At 40.8% G+C, this 17,298-nt stretch overlaps 1 protein-coding gene across 1 annotated transcript in view; it reads left to right on the top strand.

Annotated features, from left to right (window-relative positions):
• The window catches only part of ABCG5 (ATP binding cassette subfamily G member 5), a 35,811-nt gene that overhangs the window by 3,141 nt on the left and 15,372 nt on the right, over nucleotides 1-17,298 (top strand). The window contains exons 2-7 of the mRNA XM_074988537.1: nucleotides 5,665-5,786; nucleotides 8,381-8,517; nucleotides 8,729-8,827; nucleotides 10,029-10,161; nucleotides 11,705-11,844; nucleotides 13,258-13,387. Coding sequence (XP_074844638.1) covers nucleotides 5,665-5,786; nucleotides 8,381-8,517; nucleotides 8,729-8,827; nucleotides 10,029-10,161; nucleotides 11,705-11,844; nucleotides 13,258-13,387 — 761 coding nt within the window. The remainder of the gene's footprint in view (nucleotides 1-5,664; nucleotides 5,787-8,380; nucleotides 8,518-8,728; nucleotides 8,828-10,028; nucleotides 10,162-11,704; nucleotides 11,845-13,257; nucleotides 13,388-17,298) is intronic.

Here is a 17,298-nt window from a genome sequence, read left to right as displayed (position 1 = left end):
AGCAAACTCTATGCCAATATCTAAATCATTGATATTGAACAGAACTGACCCCAAAACTGACCCCTGTGGAACCCCACTTGTTATGCCCTTCCAGCATGACTGTGAGCCATTAATAACCACTCTGTGTAAATGATTATCCAGTCAGTTATACACCCACCTGACAGTAGCCCCATCTAGGCTGCATAAGCAGGTCATCTGATGCCATACCATATGCCTTATATATCAGGTACATCACATCCACTGCTTCCCCTTTATCCACAAGGCTTGGTATCCAGTCAAAGAAAACTATCAGGTTTGTTTCACATGATTTGTTCTTGACAAATCCATGCAGACTGTTACTATCACCTTATTATCTTCCAGATGTCTGCAGATGGATTTCTTACTTATTTGTTCCATTGTCTTTCCTAGCACTGAAGTTAACTTGACTGGTCTGTAATTTCCTGGTTTCTCGTTATGTCCTTCAATGAGCTCTTCTTGCTAGTTTATAGGTCGGCACTGTATTTGCCTTTTTCCAGTCTTTTGGAATGTCTCCTGATTTCCATGGCTTTTCAAAGATTATAGCCAGTGGCTTGGATACCTCCTCTAGCAGCTCCCTACGCATTCTAGGACAAAATGTATCAGTCCCTGAATACCTGAAAACACCTAACTTTTCTAAGTAATTTTTAACTTTTTCCTTACTTATTTTAACTTCTTGACCTACCCCATTTCCACTAGCACTCACTATGGTAGACATCCAGTCTCCATCAACCTTCTTGGTGAAGACTGAAACAAAGAAATAATTAAGTACCTCTGACACTTCCGCATTTTCTGTTATTGTTTCTCCTTCTTCATTGAGCAACAAGCCTACCCTGTCCTTGGTCTTTCTTTTGCTTCTAATATATTTGTAGAATGGTTTCATGTTTATTTTTATGTCTCGAGCTAGATTGAGCTCATTTTGTGTCTTCACCTTTCTAATTCTGCCCGTGTTTTTTGTTTAAATTCCTCCTATGTACTTGCTGTAGTTTACACATTTTATATAATCCTTTTTTGATTTTTAGGTCATTCAAGATCTCCTTGTTAAGTCAAGCTGGCCTCTTGCTAAACTGCATCTTTCCTATGCAAAGGAGTTGTTCTTGTGCCCTTAGTAATGTCCCTTTGAAAAACTGCCAACTGTATTCAACTGCTTTTTCTCTTAGTTTTGCTTTCCATAGGCCCTTATCGATCAGCGTTGAGTTGTCTTTATTTTGCTGTTTTCCTTTCTATCACTCCTTAGACGCAGGAACTCTATCATTTCATTATCATTTCGTAATTACTTTCACCCAACCTGCATGCTACTTTCAAATTCTCAACCAGTTCCTTCCCATTTGTTAAAATCAAACATGAAACAACTTCCTCCACTGGTAGCTTTCTCCACCTTTGAAAGAATTGTCTCCTGTGCATGCCAAGAATTTGTTGGGTAACATGTGCCTAGCTGTATTCTTTTCCCAAGAGATGTCTGGATAGTTGAAGTCCCCCCATCACCACCAAGTTCTGTGCTTTGGATGATTTTCTTAATTGTTTTGGGGAAAAAAAAAGTCTTCTCCACCTCTTCTTCCTGATTAGGTGGTCTCACCATGACATCTCCCCTGCTTTTTACCCCTTTAACCTTAACTGGAGGCTTTCAGCAAATCTCTCTCCTATGTCCATCTCAACCTGAGTCCAAGTACACACATTTTTAATATATAAGGCAGCACCTCTTCTCCTTTTTTCCCTACCTATCATTCCTGACCAAACTGTACCCTTCTATACCAATATTCCAATCACATGTATTATCCCAAGTCTCTGTGCTACCATCTATGTCAGACTTGTGTTTATTTACTAGCATTTCAAGTTCTTCTTTCTTTTTCCCCATACTTCTTGCATTTATATACAGACAACTTAAATAAGGATTTGATTTTGCCCTCCAGTTCTGCCTTGTCCTTCCTTTATCTTTGCTATTATAGCTCATTGCTGCCTCTATTTTCTGATCTTTCTCCAAGGTCTCCATGATTTTCACTTACCTGTGGATTTGGGTCACCTGCCCCCCATCGAGCCCAGTTACAGCCCTCCTCACTAGGCTAGCCAGTCTGTATCCAAATACTCTATTACCCTTCCAAGATAGGCAAACTCTATCTCTGCTTAGCAGTCCTTGTTCTTGACACACGATGTGAGGTGCAGCATTTCAAGGTTTGGGTATTGAAGACAGCCATGATCTTGACTTATCAAGTCCGAGAAGAGTAGTAAGGTGATGGGAGCTTCCATAGACACTTCCAGGAGAGATATGTTCCAGTGTTGATGGGGCCAGGCTGAAGCCATCAAAATCACTGAGGCCATGTTCTGCCAAACTTTGAGAATGAGATGGATGAGAGGGAATGCATACAATAGGTGATCCTCCCAGGGAAGGAGGAATGCATATGCAATGGAGCCCAGGCTGTGGCTCAGGAAGAAGCAAAACTGCTGGCACTTGCTGTTGCATAATGTGGTGAACGAATCTACCTGGGAAATCCTCCACTGATGGAAGATGGTGTTTGCGATATCTGGACCTTGTGGGTGTGAAAGAACATAATGAGGCAATCTACCAATTTGTTCTGCTCTCAGGGGAGATAGCATGCTTCCAGGTGTACAAAATGAAAATGAGGGTTTCCAGGAAAAGGAGAAGGCACCACACCAGTTTGCTTACATAAACGCTACCGAGTTTTCATCCTTCATAAATGGTACACAGTTCTTTGAAAGTTGCTGTTAAGAACATGACCTGTACCTCCACTTGGTCTCCAGAGTGGCCCTTCATCAGACATTTGTTGAAGTACAGAAACACCTGCACCTGTTGCCTGTGCAGGAACGCATCCATGATGGCCATGCATTTGTTAAACACCCAAGTTGCTGGAGAGGAGACGATCAAGAGGACTGTGAACTGGTAGGGAGTGTGGTTCACCACTAAGCTGATGTAACTTCTGTGAGAGAGAGTGACTGCACTGTGAATGGAAACATCCTTCAAACTCATGAGGATCCTCACTAACAGCCACAGTCTATACCCCAGGAACCTTTCCCTGCAACAAAGCCCGCTGCCTGCTTTGTCCACATATCTTCTCTGGAAATACCATCACTGGACCTAACCAGGTTACTCACAGAATCACGGGCACTTTCTCATGCTCCTCTACTAACATCATATATGCCATCATGTGCCAACAATGCCCAGATGCTTTGTATATTGGACAGACTTCTAACTCCCTTAGACAAAGGGTCAACGGGCACAAAACAGACATCAAAACACTCCAGATCCACAAACCAGTTAGTCAACATTTTAATGGAATGGGGTATTCTGTCAATGACCTAAAGGTACATGTGTTACTGAAGAAGAATTATCACACCGTTCTGGAAAGAGAAGCAGTCGAGCTGACTTTTATATTCAAATTCGGCACATTAACACATGGTTTAAATCGTGATGGGAACTTTCTGAGTCACTATAGGGGCTCGTCTGCATACTTGCCTCAGTCTAATTCTTGACCTTCCCCCCCACCCCTCCACTCTCTGATTTGCTCACCTTGATTATCTTTTTCTGATTTGTCCTCCTTGCTTACTGTTTTTGGTTCTCTGTGCCTTAAATATTGAGTCTGTTCTGGCTATGGTCTGAAGAAGTGGGTCTGTCCCACGAAAGCTCACCTAATAAACTATTTTGCTAGTTTTTAAAGTGCTACTTGACTGCTTTTTGTTTTGATCCTTCAAGCTGAAGGTGATGTGTCAGTCCCTGGATCCAAGGGAAAGATCACTGAAATGAAAGAGACTGTGTGTGTGATACTTCAAATTCTTCATGAACCTGTTGAATTCTCACAGGTCTAAAAGGGGCTTGAGGCCTCATTTTGCTTTCAGTGTTAGGGAATAATGGCAATAGAAGCCCTTGCCCTTCCTCTCCTGGGAAACCTCTTCCACTGCCCCTAGCATTAGGAGTGAATGCACCTCTGATAAAAGGAGTTGTTCATTAAAAAGATTCCTGAAGAATGACTGGGAAGGGGATTATAAGGGCATGAGGCCTGAGAATTAGAGGGAGCAGGGCCAATCAGAGGGGTGGGAGCAGGAATGCCATTTGATATTTGCCTCATGCTCAAAAGGGGGCATCAAATTTAGACACTTGTTAATTTTTGGCATTTGATACATTTCAGAACTTGTTTTATGCACATTCCTCAATAATTAGTGCATTTGCACAAAATAAGCCAGTAAAACTACAAACAATATTTAAATTATGTCTCGCTCTTTTTGGTGCCTGAGTTTGTTTTCACGTTTATCATTTTTTGTTTTTATTATGGCTAAGGGCCTCAAAAGCTGGAAGTGACCCAGGCCTCTCTGGCCATCTGAGATGGTCTGGGAGAGAGAATCCCCTTTCTACCATGTGGAGTGACCCAGCAGTCCAATGTCATATGGGCTGGAGGACAGGGACCCCTCTTCAGTCTCTTCTTCTTTTGGGGCACCAGAAATGCACTGTGGCCCATGTAAGGGCCTGGTGGGTGGAGCCGAGGTGGTGCCAAGGGTCTCTGATCTAGATGACTCTTTCTTTGGCACTGTCTTGTGCATCATCAGTGCCAGCGCACTCTGCACCAATGACGACCACTGTTCCTTATAAGCTGAGCACTTGTGCAGTTGCTCAGGAAAGATTCAAATGCCAATCCTCTGATTAGCAGAGCCAACAAATAGGATTTTTTATTTCTACTGGTAGTGCACATCTGAATATGCCTCAGTGCACATATTTATCCTGCACATCCATAAAGAAAATCCTTGCACAGCTGGAAAAGATTAGAGGGAACACTGAAGAGGAGGTGCTTGGATTTGGCACCATTGAGTCAAGGTCTGACTAAAGATGGAGCACACCCTTCTTTGCGAGGCTCTTGGGAGGCTCCTCTGATTTCAGAGTTCTGGGACAAACCCCTCAATTGATCTTACAGCACTAATGGTGGCTCTCCCCCAGACATTTCAGACACAAAGTGTGTGGGTTACTCCTGGGCATAGGCTTGCCACAGACCTCACAGACTTTAAACCAGTGGGGACTGAGGCATGCCCGATCCCAGGAGAGAGAAAGAGGGGGTACCCTCTGAAACTTATAGAAATGTTAACACTAATTAAACTACTACAAAAACTACTATTAAGAGTAACTGTATACAAAAACAAGATGCTGCAACAGTGTGGGTACTTGCTGAAGCAAGAGCTGAGACATTTGGGTGAACTGTCACTGGCAGCAAGAAGGAACTGGTAGGAGGAGGAGGAGAGAATGGCAGGTTGGCAGGGACCTATATTGTGCAACATGAAGGCATGACCCCAGAGCATGCCCAGGCCACACACCCAACACTGCTAGAGGAAAATCCTGCCAGCTGCTGTACATGTAGCACCAACAAATCTAATTAAAATTAATATGAGCATTCACTCAAAGAAGAAATATTACTTATACCTGCCTTGGGTGCCCCAGAAAAACCAGAAGGTTAAATCTGGTACTACTAAGATAAAAACAAGCAGAAGAAAAAAAACCTTATAATATTTTTCAGATCCTCTATACATCAAAGCAGTAAAAAAGGGCACAAAACCAATTTTTTGTAACAGTTTTTACAAGTTATTTTAAATTCTTCCAAATGCTATATTCAATTCTTTTCAACCTTCCTTTTTTTTTTTTTTTTTTTTTTAAAGAGAACATGTTGGACCTTGGTGGGATATCCCTTCATATCATAAAAAGTACACAAGGCAGATCCTCAAAGATGTCACCTTTCACATAGAGAGTGGACAGATTATGGCAATTTTGGGAAACTCTGGTAAGTAGTTCAAAACTTCCAAACCTAAAACAATACTACTTTTTAAAAAATCATTTTGTAGAACATTCTGATTGGGGACACTTCTGTAGTAAGTCCACAATGCAGACAGTATTTATGATATTGGCTTACTAACATCTATAATTTACTTGATTTATATCAACAGACTCTACCCCAGTGATGAGCAACCTGCAGGCTGCTGAGATCCACTGGGGCACTAGCTGAAGCCCGCAAACCACACGTCTGGCCTCTCCCCCACACATATCCTGTGCACAGAGACTCTGGAGCCCCACAGCTCCTGCTCCTCATTCTCCCTTCCAGCACTTTCAGAACACCACGGATCTCCTGGTTTGCATTCCATCCCTGCTCTCTCCTTCACCAACCAAGAGCTAGAACACAGCAAATCAGCTGTTCAAGCTCTGGAAGGGAGGGAGGGGGAGGAGCGACAGAGTGCAAATCAGTCTATTTATACTGCTCCAAAAGTGTTGGGAGTTAAGAGGGAGTGCAGGGCTCTCGTGCCCTAGTGCACAAGAGACAAGTGGAGGAGGGGGGCAGATAGGGGGCCTGCATGGCCACAGGTGGAACCCCATGGGCTGCTGCTGCCCACTTTGATGAAGGAGGCCCACTCAGGCAGCCTACTCACCATTCTTGGTTGCCCATCATTTCTCTAGCCTGTGAATGGCCCTCTTGGCAGCATTACACTGGTGAGAATTAGTAAAGTGCACTGCCATACATCTCCACATCCTTGACACCAGAATATCCCTTCCCATTGCCTACCATGGAAGAGCTGGCTACTCTGGCATTAGAAGACCACTTGTAGATTCTCAGGCATCATCCCTTTAAGGTCATTTTGCAGTGCACCAGTGACCTTAGCAGGGCCAAAAATTTAGCCAAAAGGTTTTAATTTTAAAATAGTGGAACTCTTGCTGACCATCAAAGACTTTCTGAGAAAGAGAAGCTGTATCAATACATGCATAGCCATTGTCAACTTGTCTCTTTGAAAACATGGCATTTACAACAGTATCAGTAGCATATATGTGCGGTCATCCTCAGGGTACCAAGGATGACGAATCACATCATAACTCCCTGCATCTAATAAGAGAAGGTCTTGCACATGGGAGCTTTAAGTTAATGCCCTGACATTGCTAGCCTTTCAGCCACTCAAGCACGCTCCTCCAGGCAATGGCAGCCCTGTCTTTGGCAAGCAGGTTAACAATATATTCATTCTTGTACTCAAATCCTTTGAAGCATTCCCCTGTGATATCCAGCCCCTGAACTGACTGGTCACAGAAATTCCAGAACCTCTACACCCAGGGGTTTATTTAAGAAAAAATGAAAAGTCAATAAGACAGAAATGGTCACAATATCGAACAAAAGCATAAAATGCCGACTATGGCCAGTATTCATTCACAGTCAACTTTCCTAGCTAATAAAGTATGCTTTCTCCTGAAAGTTCACTTTGTTGCAGAGCTCGCTTGCTTCACAGGAACCAAAATCCAAATTTTTATGAAAATATCCCTGCTCCATAGGACATTTCCTCAGTGAATGGATCTAGAGTGCCTTTCCCCACGCTCTATTATGCTGAAACAGTCTGTTGTCTTTATTCATAGATAGCATGTTCCCTCTTCTGTAATAATGGGCCTTTCTCACTCCAAGTTGTTTCAATTGTTTGCAGTTGTCTCAGATGGTTTTTCATTGATAGTCTTGGGAAGCAAAGCTAGACAATCGGGGCTTCACCTTACCTTGTTGGCTAACCACACAGCAATAACAATTCCGTCCATCACTCAGACAAAGCAATCCCTGGTGTCTAACGTTTACAACAAAACTAAAAAACCCCCCAAAACAAAGAAACAAACAAAAAAACCCTGTATTCTTTCAAAATAGTCATATTATTCCTTCAATGTTACCCATACATACATTTCACAATGATTGAGATGTAATAAGTTAGAAGCTTCAGGTAGACACCTTACTTGTTACTTATTATCAACAAATACCCTGACAGGTGTGTTTGGTGTAGTGAGTTGGTCAAACCTAAGACGAGACTTGTTTGCAAAGAATGGGGGACCTTTTTCTAAGGGGGCTGCTGTGTCACAACATGGCTTTTGCCCAAGTTTTCCAGGTCTGTATATGTGATTGCTGTATGGAACCAAAAGTGAAATCTCTTTATTTACATTTTCTCCTCCTAACTTATTTTTCCCACAAAAATCTACTAGTCTCCTATTAAAATGTTTCTAAAAGAAATGCTTTCCATCCTCCCAAGCAGAGCCAACCCTGCTCCTCCATTCTTGTCTATTTTGGCTTTCTGTTTACATAGTAAAGGATGGGACAGGAACTGTAGTGCTCAATGTTTGGAATAGCATCAAGCATAAAAAAGGTGCTCAACAAGCAATTGGAGACAAATATTAATTTACACAGACTCTAAAACTCCCTTTAATGTTGATGGGGCGCCTTTTCACACTCTTGTTAGTGATGTTATATATTTCATTAAATGCATTTACAGTGTCTAGGACAATGTATCACAACCCCTGATTGGGGCCAATAGGTGCTGCTGTAATAAAAATCGGAATTAATGTGAATAAATTTTTTTAAACCAACAGGCTCTGGAAAAACAACTCTGCTGGATGCAATATCAGGAAGACTGATACATAAAGGAAATTTCCTTGGTGACGTATATGTGAATGGGCATGAGCTGAAGAAGGAACAATTTAAGAACTGCTTCTCATATGTTCAACAGGTTGTTTTTATAATTTAATTCAGATACGTTGTGGTATCACAAAGTTGTAGTGAGAATAATAATAGAATCGTATGGCTTGATTGTGATTTAATTAATCTTGCTGTAAGTCAAGGGTAACTCTACAGAAGTCAATGAAACTATGCTGGCATGAAATGTGTGTCAAACAGAACTATACCTGGAGTTACAAAGGGTTGTTCTTTTCCTTTTACAGAATGATACCTTGTTAAATTATCTCACCATAGAAGAATCTTTGACTTATACTGCTTTACTTGCACTTCAAAAGCATTCCACCAATTTCATCAAAAAGAAGGTCAGTATATTTTATTCTTCCTCTGAGACAAACAAGACAATCTTGTATGCTTTTCAGGTATGTCCAGCAGGCCATATACCTTATTTTCACAGACACTACCTTTTAGCAGATTTGAATTCCCAACTTCAGTTAATGCTTGCACATCATCCTTTCATAGGTGGCACTTTTCATCTATTGATCTCACAGTGCTTTACCAAGGAAGTCACATACCATCATTCCTATTTTACAAATGAGGAAACAGGCATGGAGAGGTGAAGTGACTTGCTCAGGATCACACAGGAGTTCAAGTGAACCAGGAATAAAGCTCTTTAGTCTCTTGACTGCTTGTATTGTCTCATGCTAACTTCCAGGAAATAATGAATATTGGAGTGAAATTAGTGTAGCTGTGTCAATCCCAAAATATTGGAGAGCCAAGGTGGGTGAGAGAGTCTCTTTTATTGGACCAACTTCTGCTGGTGAGAGAGACAAGCTTTCGAGCTTATACAGAAGAAAACAACCTGAGGAGCTCTGTATCAGCTCAAAAGCTTGTCATTCTCATCACCAAAAGTTGGTCCAATAGAAGATGTTCTCACCCACCTTGTTCCATTCTAATGAAATAATCATTCCTGAATTAGTATGAGTTGCTATGGCATGGGAGAATTGACTTGATAGCAAATTCAGAACTCCTGTAGTGCCCATCACCATAGTATCTGGACCCCACTACATATATTTAGAATTCCATCATTTCCCTCCTGGAAGAACAAAACTTTTATATCTCCTCCTCTCCTCCATGCTCACGTCTTACTGCTGCTTTTCTGTGAGGAATTGAAGATGACATTATTTAGTCATTAGACTCTGACAGAGTGATCAGCCCTGCACAATGCATAAAAAACAGCCAGATGGGTAAGATACTATGTATTTCGGTTGTATAATTAGAAAACCAGTGTCAAAGTCAATTGACTGACTGACTGATCCAGGCTGAGCTTTAATGATAATGTTATAGCGTACGTTTTGTAAACGGTCACCTGAAAATGAAATTCTACATTCCCATCCAAGAACGAAATAAAATAAATTCAGATTACTGTAAATAACTCCCACTAACTACAAAGCATGGGCAGCTTATTTGGGACAGGTTGTTTCTCACAATTTTTAAAATTGTTTGCAGCTGAGTTGGGCAGTGAACATTACTTCACATATTTTAAAAATTGTAACTATTTTGCAGGTAGATGCTGTTATGACTGAGCTGAGTCTCAGTCACATTGCTACTAATGTAATTGGAAGCCACAGTTTTAGAGGAATTTCTGGTGGTGAGAGGCGTCGTGTTTCAATTGCAGCCCAGCTATTACAAGATCCTAGTGAGTACTGAACAGCTTTTCAAAATAAAACAAATATCCTGTCCTTTTCATTATGCTGTCACTTTGCTCACACTCCCACCACCTACCCCAAATGACATTTTCAAATATAATAGCAATTCTCTTCTGTCACACATCCACACTTCAAACTGCCATTGATTTCAACTTGCAGGCTGATTGCACAATCAGCCCTGCAGAGAGGCAGAAATGTCTAGTGACTAGAGCCTAGACGGAGACTTCAAGAGACTGTGGCCTTACGCCCTGACATACACACTTATATTCTGACAGATAAGTTTAAGCAGATGCCTAGATCTTGTAGGGATTTAAGCATATGTTTATCCTCATGCTTAAATCTCTATAACAACATTTGTCTGTCCTTCTGTTTCCCATCTTTCAAACAGAGCTAATAAAAAACACTTTATTTCACAGAAGAGTTGTAAGGGTTAATTTTGTAATGTTTATTCAGCACTTTGTTTTCAAAGTGCTATGTATATGCTAATTTTTTATTCATTATTTTTACTTATGTATTTTATATGCATTTATTTGGATATAAAAGAAAGCCAAAAAGTAGCATATACACAGGATCTACTTGTCTTGACAGTTACTTAAATTTGCAGTCCAATTGGAATAACCGAATAACAGTATAGCAGCACTCAAATATAAGTTTATTCAACCAGACAGTGAATGACGTATACCCCAAATTTTAGCAAATGCAACTTTTAGAGCAGTGATGTCCTGTATCCACTACTTTTTTGAACATTTTTATGAAGAAATTTATTGTTTATGCTGGAAACTCAAAAAGGGACAATTGTGTTGCAATAATTCAAAGAATCAAGGTTTGCAGCAATGGGATTTGAATTTCCCTTGAATGATGAAATACTGATGTGCACTACATTATTACACTGCATGAACTCTGGTATAATCACAATAGTCACAGAGACTAATAATGTCTCCTACACTGCCTCCTACACCCACATCCTAATGTATAATAAAATATACATTAAAATTATAAAGAAAATAATGCACTAATAAGAATGGTTAAGGAACAGAACTACATTCAGTTCCACAGGATAATTTAAAATATATATAAATTTCATTATCTAAAGCAGTTGTGTACACTGTGTGCATGCAGAATACATATTTTTAGCTAATTTTATGTAGCATCCTATTCTCACAAGCATCATTTTATAATGGTAGTTCTAAAAGCTGACAAACACTGAATTTATTTGGGTAGCATGCTGTGAAAAACTGAACATAAAAATGATCAATTTCTAATTCTGAGTATCAAATAAAGGACCCGATCTTGCACTCTGTATTCACTACAGCATTCCCTGTGGTTGAAATTAGACAACTGAAGCAAGTAAAGATTGAAGGGTCAGGCTAGAAAAATAAATGTGTTGTAGTTTTGTGTACATGGATTTGCATAGCTGTCACATTTTAGAGATAATTCTATGGTGTGCATTGAATGTTGTCTAAAAGACAGAAACTATATGGTTTGTTCAACATTTAACTGAGTTTTCAGAAATTATCCCTGTTATATTCACAGAGGTCATGTTACTTGATGAGCCAACTACAGGACTGGACTGCATGACAGCAAATCAGATTGTCTTATTGCTTTCAGAACTTGCTCACAAAGACAGAATTGTGATTATTACAATTCATCAACCACGGTCAGAACTTTTCAGAGTAAGCAATATCAAAATGATAATAGCTTCTTATTGAGCATCACTCCATTCAGATTTTCCTGACAATGAGAGTTATTTTCTACAAAATTAAATACAGTCGAGCTTCAAATCCCAGCACTAATTCCCATTTTTCACTGCATCAGATTCAAGTTGCTTGTCCCCATCCTCGGGGCTCTTATAACTCTACTCCTTTACACTTTTCTGTTCTTTTCTCGGATCACACTTCCCACTGCCATACATAAAGTGACCGTCCGTCCCGTATTGGGCAGGACGGTCTTGTATTTGGGATGCCAAAAAGGAGTCCTGACTTATTTTTAAAAAGGGACTAATTGTCCTGTATGTGAGCCATCCCCATTGACCTTCTCTGCTGTAGCTGTGCAGGCGCAGCTGCTGGCAGGAGTCACTTCCCCAAGCCTCAGGGAAGCAGGGGTAGTGTGGGCAGCTACCACGTCCCTGCCGCTTCCCTGGGGCTCCTGGGGATTGCTGGCAGCTGCAGCTTCCATGGGGCACCTGGGGAGGGCTGGTGGGTGCCAATTCTCAATGGCTCCAGGAGATCACAGGTGGCTCCTGCTTCTCCAGGCTCCTGGGGAGCACCAGGGGTTGCCACTTCCCCAGGGCTTCCAGGATCACTGACAGCTGCGGCTTCCCTGCAGTTTCCTGGGATTGCTGGAGGCTGCTGCCTCTTTCCTGGCTCCCCGGTGCTTGGTGGAGCCAGGAGGAGCTGCCCCTCCCACCCGTATCTCCCTGTCTCGTATTTGGGACAGGGAGATATGGTCACCCAAGCCATATAATGATGCTAAACCTGCCTTTATGAACTGATATATAACAAGTTCTCCTTCAGATGTCTCTCCAAAAGCCATTTCTTACATTAGACTAGAAATTGGCCAATTAATAGCAGATAGATTGAGGGACAGTTGTGTATAGTTTTTGTGTTTTATTTTTTTTAAAGACAATGTACCTAACACGTGACCTTATGTGATTTTGTGTACCTAACCAGAGACATCTTTAAAGGACATGGCTTTCAGAAAGGGGTCTGACCCTCCTGAGGCAGATCAGTATTTTTGCACTGATTCTACAGATTGGGATTAGACACAGAGTCAGTGGCTTGACCAAGGTCACAAAGCCAGTCTGTGTCAAAAGTGAAAAGTCAAGAATTCATAGTGTTCAAACTGTTCCTTTCTCTTCTGACCTGGTAGGATCCAATACTTTTAAGAAGGGTCAGTTCTATTAGTATGATTAAAAAGTCATTTGGCCATGCAGAAATACAACAAGGAAATTTAACGACAGGTCAAACCTATGTTTACTGGCAAAGTCCCTTTGATTTACTAAACTGTAAAGCACTACTTCAGTGTTAATATGTTTCTTGTTTAGTACTAAATTGATCTCATAACTATATATTGTATTGTCCAACCAGTTATTTGACAAAATCGCCATCATGAGTTTTGGAGAACTGGTTTTCTGTGGGAACCCTCCAGAAATGATAACATTTTTTAGTGATTGCAACTATGCCTGCCCTGAACAATCAAATCCTTTTGACTTTTATGGTAAGTTTATCCCCTTTGTATTGGGAAAGATGTTGGTATTTTTATATTAGGCAAACAGTTTTTGCCAACATAACTTATTCTAATACTTCCTGTTCTTTGTAATTGTGCTGAGCTACTTTCTTCCACTCTAAGTTGGAGATTGATTCTATAACAGTAAGTAACATATTCAACACAACAATTGCTCTAATATTAGAGAATAAAAATACTTGTGGGATTAGTAACAACTTTGTTTAGGTCAGGTTTGAAAAGAGCAGCAGCTGGGAGCTCTGGGCCCTTTAAATCACTGCTGGAGCGCTGAACAGACAATATGAAGATTGATAGATTAGTGTGAAGCAGCACTGGGAGGGAAAGGTTGAGCATGACTAGCTGGGAGTAGGCAAAGTGAATTTACTGAGAGTTTAGAGAGCTGGAAGTCTTGTCTACACAGGGGTTTTAAACTATCAAATCAAGTTCATTTGGTTTGATGTTTACCAATACTTGGCATAATCCATCACTACACACCAACTCTGCATATGTCACCAGCTCTAGAATCATCTTTCAAAGTGGAATAGGTTTCTTTCAAACTGAATTAGTTTGGTCTATTTTTCCTGTTGATGCAGTTGCTGTACAAAACTTCTTGTGTGCTTTTCATGGCTATCTTACAGTGCTTTGCAGATTGACCATTACTGACCTGTTAGGTTACCTGTGTGCCCTCCCTGATTTGATCAAGTTCCCAGGACAATCCCTCACCCTCATAAGAAGTTGGTATGAAGCCAGATGTTGCCCATTCGCTCCTGGATCTCAGGATATAATTGTGACAGCACTTCCAAAGCCCATTACGTGCCCTGCATAGCTGCTTGGAACCATGCAGCAATCAAATCACCACCTCAGAAGAAGCACTGGTTCAGGAAGCTGTTGTTGCTAGTCACTGGAAAAAAAAAATACAATGTTTTTATGGACGTTGCGAAGCAAATGTCCATGAGGGGTCATTACCAGGACATTAAGCAGTGCCAGATACAGGTACAATCTGTCTTCACTTTGCATATCTTGAAGACTTAATTCTGTGGTGTGAGAAAAGTGTAATTCGTGGATCCTGGGCTCCAGGCTCATCTTTGAGCAAAAAAATGGGCACTTTGTGTTCCCTTTGATGGCAAATGAGATGGGATTTCCTATTGTTGAAATATCAGTCTGATGATGGACTTCTCCAGAGATCAGACTGACAGCTATGTTGTTCATTCCTGGAAGATGAAGAGCAACTGGGGTTAGCCTATGGAGTCGACAATATCCATAATCTGATTTTGTCATTGCTAGAGATGATGAACTGATACCTTTCTGTTTCCTTATATAAAACAATGCAGATGTGTTGTCTGTGAAGTGCTGTACAACAGAATTCTTTATAACTAAGTGATGGTTTGCTACTAATCTGATTGTCCCGAGTTCTAGGAAGTTTATGGAGAGGCTCATCTGCTATTGGGATCATATTCCATGTATCTGAAGGTGGTCCAGGTGAGGACCTTAACCAGTTCCTGATGCGACTGCTTAGTAGAGAGATGGAGAAAGCTAAGCCTTTCCCAAATTTCTTAGTATCCCTTTACCAACAGAGTGATAACAATATATCATAGTAATAACGAGAAATACCTACCTCTGATATAGCACTTTCCATTCATAGGTTGAAAATGATTAATGAAGATGGTCAGTATCATTAGACCCATTTTACACATAGGGAAACTGAGGCATGACACAGTAAAGTGATTTGCTCGCAGTCTCCAAGCAGTCCTGTGGCACAGCTGGGAACACAATGTAGGTGTCAGTCCAGTGCTATTAGGACACATTGCTTCTCGGTGGCCTTTAAGGCCTCTCTGATTTCTGAATGAAGACTGTGTGACTCTGGGCCCTCTATTTTTATGAAAATACGTTTCAGTTAAAATATGCATAACTTGAATATGCTTTACACAAAACAAGTTGAGTAAACTGTCATTCAAGAACCTATGATCCAATGAATGCATATATTCTATTTGTGTGCACATATCATTCTTACATGTGAACTTAGAACTATGAAGTGTAAACCTGTTTATTAATCTAGAATTTCTAGTGAAAGCCATTACTGGTACTTAAGGGCCTTAATGGCTTGCTGCTCAAGGTCATGATCTGTGAATAGTTTTGTTTTTCCTGCAAGCCCAAAGTGAGATTGGTCCTACAAACTGTTGTTGGTACTCCTTGGTGCTGGAATTCATCTTGAATCTGGTATTTTTCCATGGGGACAGGGAGAGTTAAACAAAGGATTGCCACCCTGGAGAAATTCTATGTAAGGAATGTAAAACAATCAGCAATCATTTTCAGGTAATTTTTGAAATTGCCTCGTCCACCCCAAGAGGATACACATGAAGAAACCTGGAAACGAAGAATTATAAGGACAGAAGAAGCTGTTAGATCTGGGTCAGAGAAAACATCAGCTCCATCTTGATGGATTTTAACTGAAAAAAAAAACTAGTGAGAGATTTATGATCTATAACAATATCTCTGAGTGCATGTGAGTTAACAGGCATGCTTTGTTTATTTTGTCTTAGTAACTTGCTTTGATCTGTTTTCACTTACAATCACTTCAATCCCACATTTTATACTAAATAAAATGCTTTTGTCTATTATCAAGCACAGTATAAATAACTGTTACATGGGTGGGAGGGAGCAACAGGTGTGCATGTCTTCAATGATGAAGAAAGTGAACTTTATCAGACTTCTCTGTATAAATCTTTTATACAGAGTCACTTGACTTAAACCCTCGTACACTGAGTGGAGTACAGGTCATCTACAAGTCTTCTTCACTTCATTCTGTCTCAGGACAAAACTTCTAGGTGACTCCAGGAGTACCCCAGTTGTTGTCCTTCAGTCTCAGCAGATCTTCTCCACATTGTCCGAGGTCTTCCTCTTTTGTATTTTCCTCGTGGGTTCCACATGAAAGCTTGACAGACTATGCTAGATAATGGTTTTCTAAGAGTGTGGCCTAGCCATCCCCACTTTCTTCTCTTGATTTAAACGTAAAGTGGTTCTTGTCTTGCTCTGTTCCAAAGCTCCTCATTTGTGACAAAGTCTTGCCATTTGATGTGAAAGATGTACCTCAGCCATCTGTTTACGAATGTCTATAGTTTGTGATTTGAAGACTTTAGTACTCCAGGTCTCGCACTCACACAAGAGCATGCTCTTCACAATTGTGTTGAAGATCTGCAGTTCCGTCTTTGCAGATATTTGTGAACGCCATATGGGATGAAGAGTCTTGAATGCAACTCTTGCTTTCCCTATCCTGGCACTGATACCTTTATTTATTTTTCTGTCTGTGTCCATAGTACTTCCCAAGTAGTTGAATTGCTTCACATCTTCCAGGTCATACCCTCCCAGTGTGATGGTGGTATTGTTGGACTGGTTGATCCTCATTGACTTGGTCTTTCCCATGTTAATGCTCAGTCCAGTCCTCGAGGCAGTTTTGTCTAGTGTTCTGACCTTTTCTTCCATGCTTTCATGCTGGTGTGAAAGGAGGGCAACATCATCAGCAAAATCAAGGTCCTCTAGCTGTTTGAAAAGTGTCCAGTGAATGCCCCATTGATGGCCATCTGTTGTCCTGCTCCTAATCCAGCCCATTGTGATCAAGAACAGGAAAGGTGACAATAGGCACCTTTCTCACACTCCTGAGATTATTCTGAAGGATTCTGTCAAGACATCATTGTGAAAAACTTGGCATCTTGAGGGTTCATACATTGAACGGATACAGTTTATAATTTTGGATGGGATGCCATGGTGTTGCAGCAGGTTCCACAAAGTTTTTCTATCAATGCTGTTGAAGGCTTTGTGAAGTCTATGAAGGTTACATACAGGGTGGGGTCTGTGGTTCTGTGTATCCCACTGCTAGTTGCCTATTTTTTCTGCGCTGCCTGATGCCA

The sequence above is a fragment of the Carettochelys insculpta genome, chromosome 3 (assembly GCF_033958435.1).
Source record: "Carettochelys insculpta isolate YL-2023 chromosome 3, ASM3395843v1, whole genome shotgun sequence".
Classification (NCBI taxonomy): Eukaryota; Metazoa; Chordata; order Testudines; family Carettochelyidae; genus Carettochelys; species Carettochelys insculpta.
This window is presented reverse-complemented; position numbering and strand designations above follow the sequence as displayed.